This window comes from Nelumbo nucifera, chromosome 1 (assembly GCF_055504915.1).
Source record: "Nelumbo nucifera cultivar China Antique chromosome 1, China Antique-T2T, whole genome shotgun sequence".
Classification (NCBI taxonomy): domain Eukaryota; kingdom Viridiplantae; phylum Streptophyta; class Magnoliopsida; order Proteales; family Nelumbonaceae; genus Nelumbo; species Nelumbo nucifera.
Window position 1 is genome coordinate 159059548 of NC_142649.1, and position 18563 is coordinate 159078110.

Below are 18563 nucleotides of genomic sequence, written 5' to 3' on the forward strand. Positions count from 1 at the left end.
TCAAGCATCTCGATCTCAGTCTTGTGAGCTAAGATCTTGAAGTTCAACGATGCATTCTTCTACTCGAGCATGAGACACCATTGCTCCATGGCTCTGACCTCTTGGATCTTGGTTATTAATAGAAAGGATTTATTGCCTTGAAGTTCTTTCTTAGCCTGAGGTGAAGAAGAAAAAAGGAGGCAAAGTTAGGGTTTTCACAAAGGGAGAGAATGAAGGTGAGGGAGAGTTCCTAAACTTGAAGAAGAGATAGGCGTTGGTTTCTAGTTTCTTCCATTGAGCCTTTCTTGAAAAGTAGACAAAAGCACCATTGCTATCCCAAACGGAGGATCTCGACATGAATACTAAGATTCAGAGAGAGAAACTTCTAGTGGGGAAATATATGTTTTACAATACAAATCATTACCTTCAGAAGTCCGACATTTGAGGTCAAACCGATTGGATTATTGAAGCTGAAACGTCCAATAAAGATATAGAAAGCTTTGCTAGATTTGGCAGAGATCAGAGGAAGAAAATTAAATTTTATTGGGAGGACGGAAAACACAGGCAGCGATCATCGTTTACTTTTAAGAAAATTCACATAGTAGAAGCACCTTGGTTTCCGAACTATACAGCTCCGGCCTACCAATACGGTTTCGTTGGCGGTAGTTTTCTGTTCACCGTCAAGAAGATGATGAACGGAGATGAAGACGGAGGAAGGTGAAGAAGAGGAAGAAGGAGAAAGAGAAGAAGAAGGAGAGGGGGAAGAGAGAGGGAAGAGGGGAGAGAGAGAGACCTGATGGGAGGTGGAAAGGGTCAATGCTAGTTTGTCGCAATTGTGCCGAGAGTTGGAAGAGACAATGAATGGTGTTTTTTTGATTCTCTTGAAAATTAATTTGGGACGAGGGAGGGGGTAATATTGGGTTTTAAAAGAATTTTAAAACACCATGTCGTTTCACGTGTATATTGATTTTAATGGAATAATAACGGATGCTAACGGTAAGGAAAGAATTAGTCAATTGTTAGAAACAGTTGAGATAGCGTCAGTTAATTTTCAAACAGTAAGAGTATATTTAGTCAATTAGCTAAATCACAAGGGTAGTTTAACAAATTTACGTTTTTATTTTATTTTATTTATTTATGTATTTTTACTTCATTTTTACTGGGGCTGACAGAAGGGCCGCAACTCTCTCTCGTCGACAACCCCGTTGTCTCAACTCTCAACTGTGTTTAGCAGAACCCTGCGGCTGACTGGGCGCCTTTCAATCTCCATTTCTGCTCCAATCTTTCTTCGAATCTGAAGAGAGAAGATGCATAGTTTGTCCAATGGGAGACCAGCCGACATGGCCCAACTTCAATCCACCCTGCAAGCAATCGAGCAAGCTTGCATTTCGATTCAGGTTTTGCTTATTCGTGTCCCTAATATCTTCATTTTCACTTGCAAAAGATTAGTATAGTCCTAAATCAATTAGTTATTATGTTATGATTATCCATGCGTAGGTTCGTCCCCTCCCGGTCGTAGCGTTGGCACTTGGAAAATGTTTGAGTGATTTTATTCAAGTTTGTTGCTGAGATGTTGAGCTCTAGTAGTTGCACACGTATATTCTTTATGTTCCGATCTATTATTTTGTTTCTATGTAGAGTTGATCAAGTTTCGAGTGCTGTATACCTGTTGTAAAGGATCATTTATTGCTTAACAGATTCTGTCAATCTGTTATTGGGATTAGTGATAGAGCTCTTTATCCTTATCAGAATTCTAGCTTTATCCACTCATGTGAAGTAAAGCTGGATGCGTGGAGGTAAAGTGCCTAATGTTTGTTTTGAGCTTATTCATCCATTTCGGGTGTTGTGGAGGATTATTTAGTTGTAACTTATTATTCCTTCTTATAGACTACAAGAGAAAAATATAGTAGACAGAGAAAAAGGATATAAAAGCTGTCAATTCCCACACAAAATAAACACATAAATTGGCAAGAGAGTTGAGGGTCTTGATAAATTGGAAGTTGTGAAGATCGGCTCTAATTCTACAGATACATGATGATGGAAAGAATGCAGGGATGGAAAATTTACTGTAAATCCTTTCATACAGCTCTAACAAGAAATCAGTTGGATGGCTGTATGGTGTAATCTGATCTGACCAAGAGTGGAGGCTTTTGCTTGGTTAATCGACCTGGACAGCATACCGGCACTGGAATATTTGAAATCAAGAGGTTTTCAGTTTCCAAATAATTGCATCATGTGTAAGAAACAAAAGGAGAGCATGAGGCATCTTTTTTATTTATTGTTGTGTGTGTGTGTGTTGGGGGGGGGTGCTCAGTTCTAGAATTTTTTTTAATATATGGAGACCAAGTCAAAATGTTCCATTGGAAATATTTTTGAAGTAGCCTAAGGTTTCAGGTAGTAAAAAGGCTAGAATCTTATGGAGTATCATATCATTTGCAGTCTGTTGGGGTGCTTTGAAAAAAAGGAACAGGTGCGTATTTGAGGATAAGCATAGAACAAGAAGGAAGATAATTACTGATATCTGTTTGATGACATTTTTCCATTCGGAGTTGAATGATGTTAGTAGAGTGAATCTTGGGAACAACCTATGGTCAATTGTGGGCTTGATCATTGGGAATCTTTGATATGCTTTTGCAAGTTTTGTTTATCTTGAAACATGCTTGTATTATGTGGTGAAAACTATTCAATGTTGCATTGTAATATTCTTCTATTAATGAAAATTTACTTTTAGAATAAAAAAGTATTGAGAAGTAAGCTATTCTGGGTAAGGACTTTACTGTCTTGAGGTTATTTTTGTAGAAGATCTGAAGTTATGTATAGTAGTAGTAGTGGTAGCATTACAGAGAATTTGTGTTTGTTGCCTTCATTTCAATCACCAGATCCGATCTGAGGTTGTAAAAACTCTATCTAGTTAAGCTTCAATAGCTTCTCCTCTGGAAAAGTAGTATTTAGAGACAGTAATGCTGCACTTTTGTATTGTAAGGTGCCAACCAGCTGGTCGTTGCGGAGACTTGGGATCGAATCCTGCCTGCACCTGGGTTGGGAATGGGCTACCCCCCCCGTTGTGTAGCTTATTGACTTCTATCATGAGATTTGTATGCTGTTCTCCCATTGGATTTGAGTGTGTTTTCATTGAGAGGGACTCAAATTTTGATAGGTTGAGTGAAATATTCTCAGGATAAGAAGGAATTAGTCCTTTAAGAGTTTGGGTGCTTGTGCAGACTGCAGAGCCAAATATTCTTTATCAGAGTTATGTGGATCCTCAGGCTGAGGAGTATGAGAAAGTTGTCAGTTTCCATGTGAAAGATGTTATAGTTTTTGGGGACAGGATGGCTGTTGAAGATGAGGTCTAGACTAGGCCTAGGGGTGAATTTGTAAACCATCTTTGATCTAAGTGATGTTTGGATGGTCCTATTGATAGAAGTCTGAGGGAGGAGTTGGCTGTGGCGAGGGGAAGTTTCTCTTATCCTTGGGTTATTGGTGGGGATTTTAATGTCACTCTGTTTGCGGAGGAGAGAAGCTCTAGAGGGAGAAGATCGAGGGATATGGTTCAGTTTGCTGATTTCATTAACAGATTTGAACTTTAAGACTTACCCCTTCACGGTAGTCGGTTTACTTGGACCAACAACCAAGATTTCCCTACCCTTGTGAGGCTGGGCAGGTTTTTGGTTACTTCTAATTGGGAAGATATATTTCCAGAGTTTAAGCATATTGTCCTTCCTAGGCCAGTTTCAGACCACATTCCAATTCAGCTGGTTTGTGGTGTCAGAGTGAGAGCAAAAGTCCCTTTCAAATTAGAGAATGCCTGGTTTTAGGATGCCACTCTTGTTCCTTTGTTGAAGTCTGTTTGGGAGGATCTGCAGGTTGTGGGTACCAGTTCATTCATTCTGGCAAAGAAATTGGGGGCCATCAAAGAAGACTAAAGATTTGGAAATTGGAGAAAAATATGAGTTTAGATACTAAGAAGAAGGCTCTCCTGAGTACCATAAAGGAAATCGACTCAGCTGAAGAATTGGATCCTATTTCTGAGGAGCATAGGCTAAAAAGATCTCAGGCAAAGTTGTAGTTTGATAAATTGGCAGTGTCAGAAGAAATCAAATGGAGGCAAAGAGCTAAAGTGGCTTGGCTGAAAGAGGGGGACATGAATGTACACTTTTTTCCACAAAATGGCAAATGCCAGAGCTAGAGCCTTTGTAATTACCAGGCTGGGGGGAGAGGGCAGGGTGGGTGTCTGTGAGACTGATATGAAGCTAGTGGCTACTAGCTTTTATAAAAAGTTGTACAAGGAGTCTTGGTTCTTCAGACCTTTTCCTAGGTCCCTTTCTTTTAATCAGTTGAGTGATGTGCAGTCATCTCTTATTGAAAGATCCTTCATGGAGGAGGAAATAAAAGCAGCAATCAAGTTGTTGGCTGATGAGAAGTCTCCAAGGCTTGATGGTCTTACAAATCTTTTCTATATTAAATGTTGGGATGTGGTGAGAAGGGCATTCTGAATGTTTTCTAGGACTTCTATGAGAGGGAATCATTGCAGAGAAGTCTGAATACTACCTTTATAACCCTCATTCCAAAGATTGAGTGCAGTGAATATTAAGGACTTTAGGCCGATTAGTCTTCTGTATAGCTTCTACAAAATCTTAGCTAAAGTGCTTGCTGAGAGAATGAAAGGGGTCCTTGGTAGTGTTATCTCAAATAACCAAAGTGCTTTTGTTTCGGGTAGGCAGATGTTGGACCCTGTTCTCATTGCCAATGAGCTCATTCATTCCAGGAAAAAAGAAGGTTCCCCAGGGCTGATTTGTAAACTTGATATTGAAAAGGCCTATGATCATGTGAACTAGAGATGTGTTGATCTTGTGTTACATCAGATGAATTTTGGGCAGAAATGGAGGAATTGGGTTAAAGTTTGTATCACCTCTCCAAAGTTCTCAGTCTTGGTTAATGGACAGTCCGCAGGCTTCTTTGATAGTTCCAGGGGTCTTAGACAGGGTGACCCCTTGTTTCCTCTTCTATTTATATGTGTAATGGAGATCCTCACTCTATTATGTAAGAAGGCTGCAGCTTCAGGTGAGTGGGAAGGTTTTGCAATTGCTTCGGGGGGAGAGAAGGTGAATATTCTTCAATTTGCAGATGATACGTTGTGCTTTGTGGATGGGACCCTCCTCAAGAGGTGACAGACATTTTCAATCCTAACTTCTTGAGGCAACCAAAGAAGAGAGGGAGAATAATGTGGAAAGCTACCAAAACGGCTGTTTCTTGGGGAGTTTGGGAGGAAAGAAATAGCAGAATTTTTGCTGGAAAATCTAGAACTTTGGAAGAGGTCATTGACAGCATAAAACTGAGGGTTGTATTGTGGATAAAAACCTTAGACAGTTTTCAAGTTTTCTATGTAACTGACATCCTAAGGGCATGGAAAGAAATAGCACAATCCTCTAGAGACAGGGAAACTCTAAGAGTTGACTGGAAACCGCCAGAGTTTAACAAAGTAAAACTATTTTGATGGAAGCTCTATGGGCAACCCGGGAGTGGCAGGAATTGGGGGAGCAATTAGAAATGCAGAATGCAAGATATCGGCTCTATATTCAGGGCCAATTGGTATTACAAACTTAACAAAGGCTGAGTTACTGGCTTTATTACAGGGCCTCTGATTGGCAAAGCAGTTGGGTTTTCATTAGGTGGAAGTGGAAGGGGACTCAAAAGTTGTAATCTCTTGGGCAAGATGTAATAGACATGTCCTATGGACCCTCACGCATATCTTCAGAGAAGTGGAAAGATTAGTATAGGATATAAATGCTGATTTGAGGTGGATCAGGAGGAGTGCAAATGGGTTAGCAGATACTTTAGCCAAACAAGGGGCTGCAAGGCAGCATCTATATTGGGCCTCGTTGTAACTTTGGATGTAATCCTTGGGGATGACTTTTGGGTCATTAGTCTGTAATTAACTCCACATATTTTAATTAACGAAACAATCTTTATTGCTGATTAAAAAAATGATGCAGCAGCAAAGAAGCCAAGATTGGATTTTTTGAATTTTTATACCCCTGGGATTATTCTTTTTATGCACTCATAGATCCTCACAGACTTTCATCCCCCTAAAAGTCATCTGAAAATTTCACCTATTTGAACCTTAGATTTCATGGTTTTTGAGTTTTCTTCCAACTCTAGATTTTTTTGTCTTTTACACGCAGGATGTACTCTAAACTTTATCAAAATTGTTAGACTCTTACAACTATCTAGGAATACAAAATTTCATTGAAATATCCTCCTTGGGTTTGTCCCTGATATGATTCTGTTTGTATCCTCCTCATATGGAATCAAGTCAATCAACTTATGGAAAGGGATTATGAAGGTTTATGATGAATACCCTCTCTTGAGGTTAGAGATTTGATAGCTATGATCCAGTATGAGGATTGTTTTGTGTAGCTAAGTCATCTATAGTAACTAAAGATCTTGAAGCAAATCATGGAGAAAGTTGGCCGGAGAAAATCGGTGAAGGTGGAAGCAAAGAACTTTCTATTTGAACTGCTAAGAGTCAATGGGAAACTGGCCTTAAGGTAAGGGAAGCAAAGCTATTGATGGTGATATTGGTTGGCACCAAATCATTGAATTGATTTTCAAGCTTTCTAGAAGAAGTGGTTTTTTCTAGTAGGGAGAAAGATCTGAAAAGAATGTTGGTGGAAGATCAAATAAAGTATGTTGTGGAAACATGGAGAAGTGCAAAAGGAAGATTCATAACTTTACAAGAGTTCCGTGACCTAGGAAGAATGCAGATGGTCTGCTTTGCAGAAGGTGGGAATGGTCGTGGCTGAAAGTTTATTTATGATTCAGTGTAGGAGATTCTGAACCTATGGTTTAAAAATTCACTGAAGCCAAGAGTTAATGTAAAGGAGTTGGGAGACGTTCTCAGTGACAAGGTTCAGGGTTATACTCAGGATGGCCTATTGGTAGTAAATCCTATTGTTAATTGCAAAAAAATGGTGAATGTTGAGGAGGAATGGGCTAACAAATTAGTGGTTGAAGCTAAAGAAGTTCTCTGATTGGAAAAAGCTAATTGACATCATAGTTAAGGAACTAAAGCTAAAAGGGATGGTCATCATAGTTCTCAAGGCGCCAAGGTGAGGCTAGGCGACTGGGGGGGCACCTCGTCGCCTAGTCGCCTAGGCGATGGATTTTTTATGTTAAAAACATAGATCCTAGGGTAGTTCCCTAGGTACCATAACCATATTTCTTTAATAATTATTCATGATTTTCATAAGAAAAGTATAAATTTCATATTAAAGTATAGAAAATCAACATATTCATGAGAAGAAAAGGAAGAAGGAAAATAAAATTCAAAAAATATAGGGGCTGAACCCTTATTTTTGTTATAGGAAAAGAAGAAAATAAAAAGTATTGGTAGTAGTAGTATGATATGACCCAGAAATTTGACACGCAGTTCACAGACTTACAGCAGCGTTCACACACTCGAACATCAACAAAAGAAACTAGTATTCATTCAGCAGAAAACATTAACAGTTGGTCGGTTCTTCGAGAGACCGCCGGCTCTCCCAAACACTCACAATATTCTTTACTCAAAGAAAACATACCACCCCCATCCCCCAAAGCCCCTTCTTATACTCTACTGATAGCATAACTGACTCCCTCTATAAATGCCCAGCTGGCCTAGTTATAAATGCCCAAAAACTCTTCTTATTCATAGCTGACATAGCTATAAATGCCCCAAGACTCTCCTTATTCCCTCCAGCTATAATTGCCCTCATGTGATTAATTGTTCAATTATTTCCCCCCCTAGCTGATTGTTGACCTTTCCTCTTCCTGGCATTAATTGGGGCCTATCATAGTAGTAGAAGAAGAATATATGGAAGAGGAAAATGTGCTGATTAGATCAAATTTTTAGTTCTTCCTTACTTATTGGTTCAGGTTTTTAAGTCTTTGAGGGTTCAATACAGCATTTAGCAATGTTTGTGTTGATTAAACCCTAATAAATAAGAAAATAATAAAAAGAAATTAGTATAAAAACACACAAAATGATTATTTTAGTTTAATAATGTCTATTTTATAATTATAATCTCAAAAAAGAATGAATAAAAAAGTATTTTATGGTAGGAAGTAGAAAACTGTTAGGCAATTAGGCGAGGCGAGCCTCAAAGGGCGCCTTGTCGCCTAGGTGTCGCCTTGACAACTATGATGGTCATTTTAAGTTTTTAACTCCTGAGAAAGGAAAAGCTTTATTGGATCTGGTGGAGGATAAAATTGAAGTTGCAGCAATGAGCTTCCAGATTGAGTTAGGGCTCTCACTGTATCAAGATGGTGTCTTGTCTCTAACACAAAAAAATTGATTTAGTAGATGGTATGGTGGTGAGAGTGATCAGTCAGCTGTTTCATCTTTGGAAGCAGGAGATTTTGGAGTCAATTTCATTAGTTTGTAATGGTCGTTTAGGTGGAGTCTTAATGCTGGTATGGGGAACTTCTGGACCAATAAGAAGATTTGGAGACTTCATAAGAAGGAATAATCTCATGACCCACCTTTGGTTTGGTCTTGGATCCTGCTTTACTTGGTTGAAATTTTATGAAAACTTGGGCAACTTCCTCTTCAATGGGGAGTGGGAGATAAATTGGAATGATGTGATTTAGGCAGTGTTAGTGATCTCTTTGTCTGACCATTAACCAATAAAGAATGATTGGTTTAGGTAGGGTTAGGGATGTTCAATCTGTGTGTTTAGGCAGAGTTTGGGATGCCCAACTATAGCCTTGACTTTATAACAAATGGCAAAGAAAGAATGAATTATTTTTGAATGCAAGTTGGGGTGTTTTTTTGGGTAAACTAACAACCACCTCTGCTACTCTATCCATGTATAAGATAGTATACATTTATTAATGTACCTCAAACTTAGATTCTAATCGGATTGAATGATAAATCATTCGAAATACAATGATGGTCTGTGTCTCGCATGGATATGAGGTTGAGGATGCAGCATTTCAAGGACCCAACCATGGTTTGGGATCAGTAGATCTGGTGGTATTTGAAGAGACCACCTTGGTTGAGAACAGCGGGTCAGTAGAGGGGGATGAAGGTGTTGAAGTTGCTGCAGAAATCGAGAAAGGAGAAAAGCTGGGAGAAATAGGGGAGACAGTTGTTGGCAGCATCTTGGTGCTCAGGGAGAGAGCAATGTTGGCGACTTTCTTTCTTTCTTTTTTTTTTTTTTTTTTTTTTTTTTTTGAGGAGGTGAAGGTTGGAAGATTGGGTGTTGATTTGGGTCGAAGGGGCAAGACTTTGGTTAATGGAGAGACTTGCAAGAAACCACGCAGCTTAAAGAATCCCAATGTAGTGCATGTAATGAAAATCTTTTCTAGGCTGAAGCTCGGTTTGGTGGGGGCAGGACCTACTAAAAACTACAAATGGGTCTATAGGAGAAGAGGAAAGAGAGGCATTACGACTCCTAGAGCCGATTATAGGGGGTGACAATGAAGGATCAACTTTCGAACTCCCACTTGGGGAAGGAGATTCAAGGCAATAATAAAGTGAGTGATATTGGCCCTGATACTCGAACATTCTAAAGATGCAAAGTAATGAGATTAAGGATAATGTTTCAAGATGCGTGACTTTTCAAAAGCTAGTGGACAAAGAGGTCACAATTGGTAAAATTTTGGGTTTGTTTTTTTGGGGTGGTGAGGAGATTTCTAGGAGGGCCTTTGAGGAGTTGGAGAGAAAAAAAAAGGGAAGAGAAGCTGAATAAAAAAGCGTTGGGGAGAGGAGGCAAGGCTTGGAACGAGGATGCTTCAGACCAGGAGGACGAGTTCGTGGAGGAAGATTAAGCCTTGTGCCAGGCATTTCAAGGCTTTTTTGTTCTTTGTTTGAGTCTGTCTGTCAAGTGTCAAGTCTTTGGTTTTTAAGTGGTGTGGTTGCATATTTGGTTTTGTTAAGGTCTTGATGTCTGTTTGTTGGGTTCATTGGTCGTGTCCCACTTTCGGGTGATATCTTATCACCTTCTTGTTATCATTCTTTTTCCTTTTATCCTTAAAAAATGACCTTATTTGAAGCATCGGAGTTCGATTCACTTTTCTGTTCAGGCCATTCGAGTTTGAAGTAATCGAATTGGAAGTTGAAACTCAGATCAGATATTAGAGTCTCGAGTACCATTGACAGCCCTAATGGTGGATGATCTGCTCCTTTTTGAGGGCTCATTAGATGTATGATGGATTTTAATTGTACATCTTTTAAAGGGGTCAAATTTAGATGTGTGGCTCCTTTTTATGGAAGCTGTGGTTCTTTTTTGTTCTGTTTTATTATGTTCCTTTCTTCCTCATTGCCTTCGTATACATATTGTATACTTTCTTCTTCCCTTTCTAATGAATTATTATTACTCACAGCAAAGGAAAAAAATGGTAACTCAAGGCTGTAGAGGCTTAGTTATCATATTCCCTTTGGCATCCATGCTGAACCCCTTGTTCTGTTGGATTCCTGGATCTCCTGGTTTAGTGGTTGGTACTCTTGTTAGAGTGTCACAGAACAACTTATTTTAGGGTACTACTATTTAGGTTAAGGATTGCAGATTGCTTTTTGTATGTATAGTACTAGGCAGGCCTATCTTTCTGTATTGGGGTTTGGCTGCTGACTCTGCTCCATTCCTCTTTTATTTGTTTAACAAAATATCATTTTCTTTTATCTCTTTCATCACTAAACTTTCGTTTAGTCACCCAAAAAAGAATTTGGGCATGTTTATCTCAACCAACTCTTAGTGTTTCCCTCACAATCTCTATGTATTCTTTCATATTGTGTCATGGTGTTGAATTCAAGGTTAGAATGAACTGATTAAATAGCAATGATCAGATACACAGCTTCTATATAATGCTGAAACTTGCTTTGAGAAGTGCTTCACATCGGTGCTACTTCTTTTAGGATTTAAAACAACCCCCCCAAGGCACCTTCTATTCACCCACATATAATGCATATACTTTCTAGCAGAATATGTAACATTGGTTCCTTAGTTTTTTAATTCCCTCTTAGGGTCTAAAAATACACGCATTTTATTGTTTCCTTAATTTTTTAATTCCCTCTTAGGGTCTAAAGATACACACATTTTATTGTCAGTATTCTAATGCTTTTATCTATTTTAGCAGATGCATATAAATCCTGCAGTAGCTGAAGCAACCATTTTATCATTACGTCAATCTCCTCATCGTTACCAAACATGCCAATTCATTCTTGGTAAGTACATGCAATTAAATAGTTTCTACGATATTGTCTTATGCATCCCTATTTAAAGAAGTTAATGGATGACATCATAAAATAATCAGAATTATTACATATTTCTCTGCAGTTTTTTTTTGTTTGATTGCTAGGACTTAGGTTGTCTATTAACTTTGTGGCCGAGCAAAGTATTCAGTCCTTGGGGTACTTTGGTTTGGAATTTGGTGCCTTCCGGGGGCCCTTGGTTCACTTAATGGGGAAAGAGGAAAGAACTTTGTGGCTGAGCTAAGTATTCAGTCCTTGGGGTACTTTGGTTTGGAATTTGGTGCCTTCCGGGCCCTTGGTTCACTTAATGGGGAAAGAGGAAAGAACTATTATTCACCGTTCCAGTTGAGCCAAGGTTATGGATGGATGGACCAGAATTTTCAACATTTTTTAACGTCTGGGAGTAGATCATTTTCAACACAAACTTCCCAGTTTAATATACATTTTGGATGTAATTCTGTATATGTTCCTAGCTTTGATGTAGGTATGGGTTGAGGGGCCCTCACCCTTCTTTGAATATAACACATGATGTGGGTTGACAAGCAAGTTATATGCAACACTTAAAAAGTGTACAACAATAAAAACAGCTTGAAAACAACAAAAACAAACTGGATTCTTATAGATTTTAGATCTGAACTTGAAGTAGAACTCCTCTTGGAACTGTTTTGCTATAGTAATAATTGCGTCAAGTTGGCCTCTCGTGTATACACAACGATAGAGGGATTGGAAGGCACTAAAAGCTCAAGTTCCCAACACTTAAAAAACCTAGCTAGTAGCTGGGGGTGAGCTACAATTCAAATAAAAGAGAGAGAATCAAAAACAAAAAGACCTCCAAAGTAGCATCCCCCTTCTATTTTATAAGACTCAATGGCTTGCTAGAGAAGCCAACTAAAGTATTTGCACAGAAGCCCCTAGAATGTTCCCCTTCAAAGGTTCAAAGTATCGATACGCCTCTGTGTATCGACAGAGGTGCATTGGTACTTTAATTGATATGCTTTCTATTTTTTTAGTTTTTTTTTTTTTTTAAATTGAGATTCAAGTGTAATTATATATAGGTTATTTAAAATAAAAAGGGTTTTGAAAAAAACACCTGTAAAAAGGTGTATTGAGGTTCAGAGATACAATACGATGGGCCCCGTATTGGGTGTATCTTTTCAATACTTTGAACCTTGCCCCCTTCTCAAATAGCTCTTTAAGAACAAACATAACATCAAACAACCCCCCGAAAAGATAATTTAGTTACAAAAACACCCAAGGGACCAAAACCAATAGTGATGCATACCCTTGGGCCTTGACTAGTAACCAAATTAGTAGCTTACACATGTCTTTGTCTCCAATGTGGGTACTTTTTCTTCTTTATTATTGCTTTATTTTTCATTTCCTTGAAATCTACGGGTAGCTATTTGACCTTCAATAGATGTAGTATCATGGTCCTTGGCAACCATAGCACCTTTCTAAATTATGGTCTCTTTTGTTTTTGGGGATGTAATATGACTTTGATCTTGAGCCACTGGTTCAGAGGCATGTTGAAGTTTCTTATCTGAAAGACTGAAACAACTTCTCCTGGATTCCGCTATTCCTTTGAGATCTCCTTTCCCAAATCTTCTGATTGCATTTCAATGATGTCTTCCTTGTCTTAAAATTTTTCTTTTTCAGTGGATATGTTGGAGGTATCTTCAACGGTGTCATCTTCCTTTGCAATCTGCTTCTCAAAGCTCTTTTTTGTACTATCATTTCCAAGATCTCCAGATATTTGTATGATAAATGAAGCTTGAACCTTGCATTTTTCATAGATCTCTATTACAAGGGGAACAGAGTGGTCCTTGACATTGCTATTCCAATCCATGGTTCCCTCCTTTGTATTTTCAGCCTTACTAGTTGTTACTAGTCCTTGTACCTCTCCATTTGACTTCATTTTGTATTCAACAAAGTTCTCTCTAAGTGTTTCTTCACTTCTTGCAAGTTTCTAATGGTCCTTTACTATGCTATCCTATTTGGCTTCCTGAACCAATTTATTTGAGGTGAAGAGGGTAATGGTTGGCTTACTTTCTTTCTTTGAAAAGGAATTGAGCTGCATTAGTTTAAGAGTTCTCTTCTTATTGTCTTTTACAAAGTTATATGTATTCTTGTCCCCATAATTACTTTATATTTGCTATGGGCATCCCGAAAGAACATGGCATGCATCTATTGGGACAACATCACACCAAATTGATTCTTCAAATATGTTACCAATAGAGAAATTAACAAGACATTTAGAAGAAGCTCTTACTTCGTTTCCTTTGTTGAACCATGGAGTGCGATATGGTCAAGGATGTTCAACAATCTTGAGCTGCAACTTGTCCAACATGTATTGAGATACAAGATTCTCTCACCTTCACTGTCAGTGATTAGGTTGCACAACTTCCTATTAGTTGTATGACGGTTCTAAAGATATTCTTCTTTAACTAGTCCTCGTGTAGTGGTTCTTGAGGTGCAACCGTGGAGTGCTGTATCACTAGCGCTTCACCCTCAACATCTCCTTTCAAATTTTCTTCCTCTAAGGCAGTAGCTTTAGTAATTTCAGTCACTTGTCCTTTCTCAATATGACCTATATCATCTTAGTATCTTACTGTTCATCAATAACTTCATCAACCAAAGCTGAGAAAAAAAAATACTTCATCACATCTCTCTACATCAATCAAATGTGTTTTACCCTTCAATCCTCCTCTTAGGACATTAATTAGAACGATGTCCCAACTCCATACACCCGAAACATTGAATAATAGCCAGCCCTTGGCTGTTCTTTGGTACATTTGAGGTTCCTTGAGCTGTAGGTTGTGTTTGATTGGTCACACGTTCCTTTACAGTCCCAGCACTTTCACTTATTGATGAGGATGCACCTTTGACAACACATAGTTTTCGTCCTGAGCTTTGACTCAATTGAGTTTTGACCTTCAATGCTAGCTGATATGCAACCTCAAGCCGTTGATGTATCTATCTAGCCTCTTGCTTTTCCGTTTCTATCATATTGCTCTGAAGAGTTAGTCTATTGAGCTCGTTTCTGTATACTTTTACACTTTTCTCCCGCTGCCTTAAATTCTGCACTTTTTTCGTAAAGAGTTTGCTCAAAATCCTATGGTAAGCTTTGGCAGATGGTTTAGCTAGGCAAGGGGTTCAAAGACAACACATGTACTGGGCACAATTGTAATATAGAACTGGGTGGCTTGTTTTGTAATGGGTTTGCTAGTTTCTCACAACTTCTTGTTGTAGTCCTTTTTTTCTTAAAGTTTTAATGAATGAATGATTTCTGTGTTGCCTATGAAAAAAACCCGATGGTAAGAATTTCACTAACAATGTCAATGGGCTGTTCATCAACTCTAGCAGCTTGTCTACTCCTTCCTAGCCCCAAATCACCTGCTACATCATCATCTTTAGCAGTATTTTGGGGTACGAGTTCATCAAGACATTCAATCTGTTCTTGCAACTCTCATGCATCCTCTTGGAATACCTCTATAGTGACATGTTATGGTCTTCTACCACCTCTACCACACTCATCCCTAGCAGCCATAATAATATAAACAAGATAAAACAAGAAGATGAACTTTGAAGTGAACCCAAGGAAACAACTTTCTGTGATATCACTTGATGCTATATGCAACACTTCAATTGAACAACAATAAACACAGCAATACAAAGTTGAAAACAATAAAAGCAAACTGGATTCTTAGAGATTTCAGAAGTAAACCTGAAGTAGAACTCCCCTTTGAACTGTGGCGTCAAGCTGGCCTCTCGTGCGGATATGCAACGATAGAGGGATTGGAAGGTGCCAAATGGGTTATGAGTCGATTCCTCAAATTCCAAGAAAACCCTAGCTTGGGGTGAGCTACAGCTCCAATAAAAAAGAGAATTAAAAACAAAAAGACCTCCAAAAACAGTCCTCTTCTCTTTTATGAAACTCAATGGCTTGGTGGAGAAGCCAACTAATTCACACATAAGCCCCTAGAATGTTCTCCCTTCACAAATAGCCCCTTAAGAACATACATAACTTCAAACAACTCCCAAAAGATAACTTAGTTACAAAAACACCCAAGTGACCAAAACCACTGTGGTGCACCCAAACTGCTCTTGGCCAGAAACCAAATTACGAAATGATGAAAATATCTCTATACCCAAATTGGCTACAAAGCCACAGAAGACAACTTGGGATCCTATCACAAAAAACATACAATTCAGAATATATTTACATTTCTCACTTTTTTTTTCTTCTTTTTTCCCCCTGTTATATTCTTCTTCCCTCTTTTTTTAGGGCTCATCAACATTATACCTTTATCTGTGAAAAAAAGTGAACTCCTTATTAACTTTAATACTGTTTTAATATTGAAATACAAATGGAGATGTATATTATGAAATTATAGCGGAAGAATTTGCAAAATTTATAACTGCATGGATGATAAAACAAACTATATGACATGTTCATATATGCAACATATTTATCTTCCAAGTTATTGGTGTATTTTCATGTATTATTTTCAGGATTAATTTATTGATATATAATGGTTGTACTTGTCCAGAAAATTCTCAGGTGCCAAATGCAAGGTTTCAGGCTGCTGCAGCTATTCGAGATGCAGCGATAAGGGAATGGGGGTTTCTTACAGCTGATGATAAGAAAAGCTTGGTAAGGTATGCTTATGGTTGGGAGGCAGAAGCTTATTTGTTATTGCTAGTTTGCTACTAGTGGTTTATTTCACTATGCATTGAAAAATAGGTATATCTTTGTCTGGTGAGGATTTTTGATCTAGTGTTTTCATGGACACCTCCTTCTTTCTTGGACTCCTGAGTTGCCATGTCTCTTTGTGTGAGCTTGTGTCTGGATCCCAAATCCTTAGTTGGACATCCTGGAATTACAGGTAGACCATTGAGTCAGTTCTCAAAAATGGCGAATCATGGAGGACTGCAAAAGATGAAACTGACCATCTCTGTTTATAATTGTGTCTCCTGGTTTCTGTGTTTAGAAGATGCCAACGTTCTGACTCATAGATGAGGTGGATTTTGATGGTTGTTCTCTTGGGAATTCAGCCCCCATTTGGTGTCAGCGGAACTTCATTGTGTATCAGGGTATTATGTTCTTGTTGTGCATCTGGGTTCCATTACATGCTGAGTAGATTAGTATTCTCAATTGGGTTTGAGAAAGTGGTGATTGAGTTCAAATGGTTATTGGTTGGATGGGGGGAGACTGTGATTACTCATGGTCATTACATCATCACATCAGATAGCAAGGCTAGAGCCTTAGTGTAAGAATGAAAATATTAAAACGAAAGGTTTATATGCAGACAATTTGTGATGAAGTTCTTTATTTTTGATAGTAAATAAAAAAAAGTAAATTACATTAGAGGGAGGGTAATGAGTTATCACCCAGACGAGATATAATTGACTGAAATCATTTAGGATATATTTTTTTAGGAAATCGTTTAGGATATTCACACACCCAATGGATGGATCAGTACCCAATTGTCAATCATCTTTCCTATGCCTGCACTTAGATTGTCCATATTCCTGGATTTATCCATGAACAATCTTGTATTTCCTTTTAAAATACTGTAGGTGCAACTGACTAAAATAATTTGGGATACAGTTTTCATCCATCCAATGGTCTCCCAAAACTTTGATCCCAAATCCCAGGATTGAAATTTCGCAACATATTGGCTGATATGTATTGTATTGGTGACCTACTGATATGCCATTTTAAGCTTGGTTTCAGGTGTTGACCTGTTTCAGGGGGTAGACAGGCCTTATCCCCCCCCTCCCCCCCCCCGGAACAGGTTTGGAAAAAAATAAAAAGATAAATAAATCACCCGATAGTACAGACCAATACACTGGATTTATCATTGAAACATCTTTAGACCTTGCCCGAGTCACACCTATTAAAACCCACACATTTTGGATGAATCAGTACCTGATCTCCTGATCTACAATTACTTTCCTGTGTTTGAACATAACGTGTTCATGCTCCTGGATTTATCATTGAAACATCTTTTATTTCTCTCCTTCCATAATCCCCAAGAAATAGCGAAGGAATGCAGCTTCAAAATATGCTGGCCTTCTTGTTGTCATGAATCCTTGGCCACTGTCTTGCACTTGATGAATAAATGAGGCACATTCTCCTCACTGTAATGACATAAATAAGATATACTTCCCATCTTAAATTCCCTCTCTTCTTTAAATTATCCAATTTTACAATACTAACCAAAGCTAGCAGCCAATCAAAATTCAAAAGCTTCCACCTTTGGAGGAACAGGGTTCCCCCAAATACACGTATTAATATTTCAACTTAATTTTTTTATAATACCATTGTATAAAACTTGACTGAAATATCCATGCAATGTTGATTTAGATGTGAATCAGTCCTCTAATATCAGGTTTAAAATCAGTGATTAACAGTACAAATCAGATCTGAATGATAGTGCAAGAGCCGTGTATGTCGAAGAGAAGAGGTAAGAGAAGAAGAAGTCGAATCTATCTTCCTTCTCCTCTAACCCTATTTTTTATTAATCTCTAAAACAAATTGATGATGACAAGTATACCCTTAAGTGGGCGGCCAGCTTGGCAGTTACATAAAGAAAATAAAATAAGAACAAATAACAAGCCCATTAAGTGAGGCCCATCAACATAAAATAAAAGATAAAATAAAGGATATCACATAGGAGGCTGTTAGGGCCCATTCGGCCCAGTCTCTTTACACTCCCCCTCAAGCTGAGCAAAGATGTCAATCATGCCCAACTTGCTTATATAGTGTGTCAATTTCCCCCTGGGAACTCCCTTGGTCAAGATATTAGCCAGTTGCTCTTCTGATGTGATAAATGGTAAACAAACTTCTCCTGAAGAGACTCTTTCCCTTATGAAATGCCTATCAACCTCAATGTGCTTAGTTCTGTCATGCTGAACCGGATTATGTGCAATGTTGATAGCAGCTTGGTTGTCACAATAGAGCATCATTGGTTGCTCGTAGTCCACTCTCAATTCCTCTAGAAGGGATCGTAGCCATAGTAATTCTGACACACCATGAGCCATTGCCCTGTATTCTGCTTCAGTTGAGGATCTAACAACTATTGATTGTTTCTTACTCCTCCAAGACACAATATTCCCAGCAACCAGAGCACAATAACCAGAGGTGGACTTTCTGTCATCAATACATCCTGCCCAATCTGCATCAGTAAAGGCTTCCAGCTTCATGTGACCATGCTTAGCAAATAGAATACCTTTCCCTGGAGTACCTTTCAAGTAGCACAGAACCCTTTCTGCAGCAGCTAGATGAGTATCTCTAGGAGAATGCATAAACTGACTGAGAACACTTACTGCATAGGAAATATCTGGCCGA

The 18563-nt window shown here is 38.5% G+C and overlaps 1 protein-coding gene across 4 annotated transcripts in view; it reads left to right on the forward strand.

Annotated features, from left to right (window-relative positions):
- The first annotated feature begins 1151 nt into the window (after nucleotides 1-1151).
- Nucleotides 1152-18563, forward strand: part of LOC104602862 (exportin-4 protein) — a 155082-nt gene continuing 137670 nt past the window's right edge. For all 4 annotated transcript variants that reach the window (XM_088894963.1, XM_088894964.1, XM_010266721.1 and 1 more), the window contains exons 1-3: nucleotides 1152-1376; nucleotides 11095-11182; nucleotides 15760-15868. In XM_088894963.1, coding sequence (XP_088751089.1) covers nucleotides 1287-1376; nucleotides 11095-11182; nucleotides 15760-15868 — 287 coding nt within the window. In that variant the 5' untranslated portion in view covers nucleotides 1152-1286. The remainder of the gene's footprint in view (nucleotides 1377-11094; nucleotides 11183-15759; nucleotides 15869-18563) is intronic.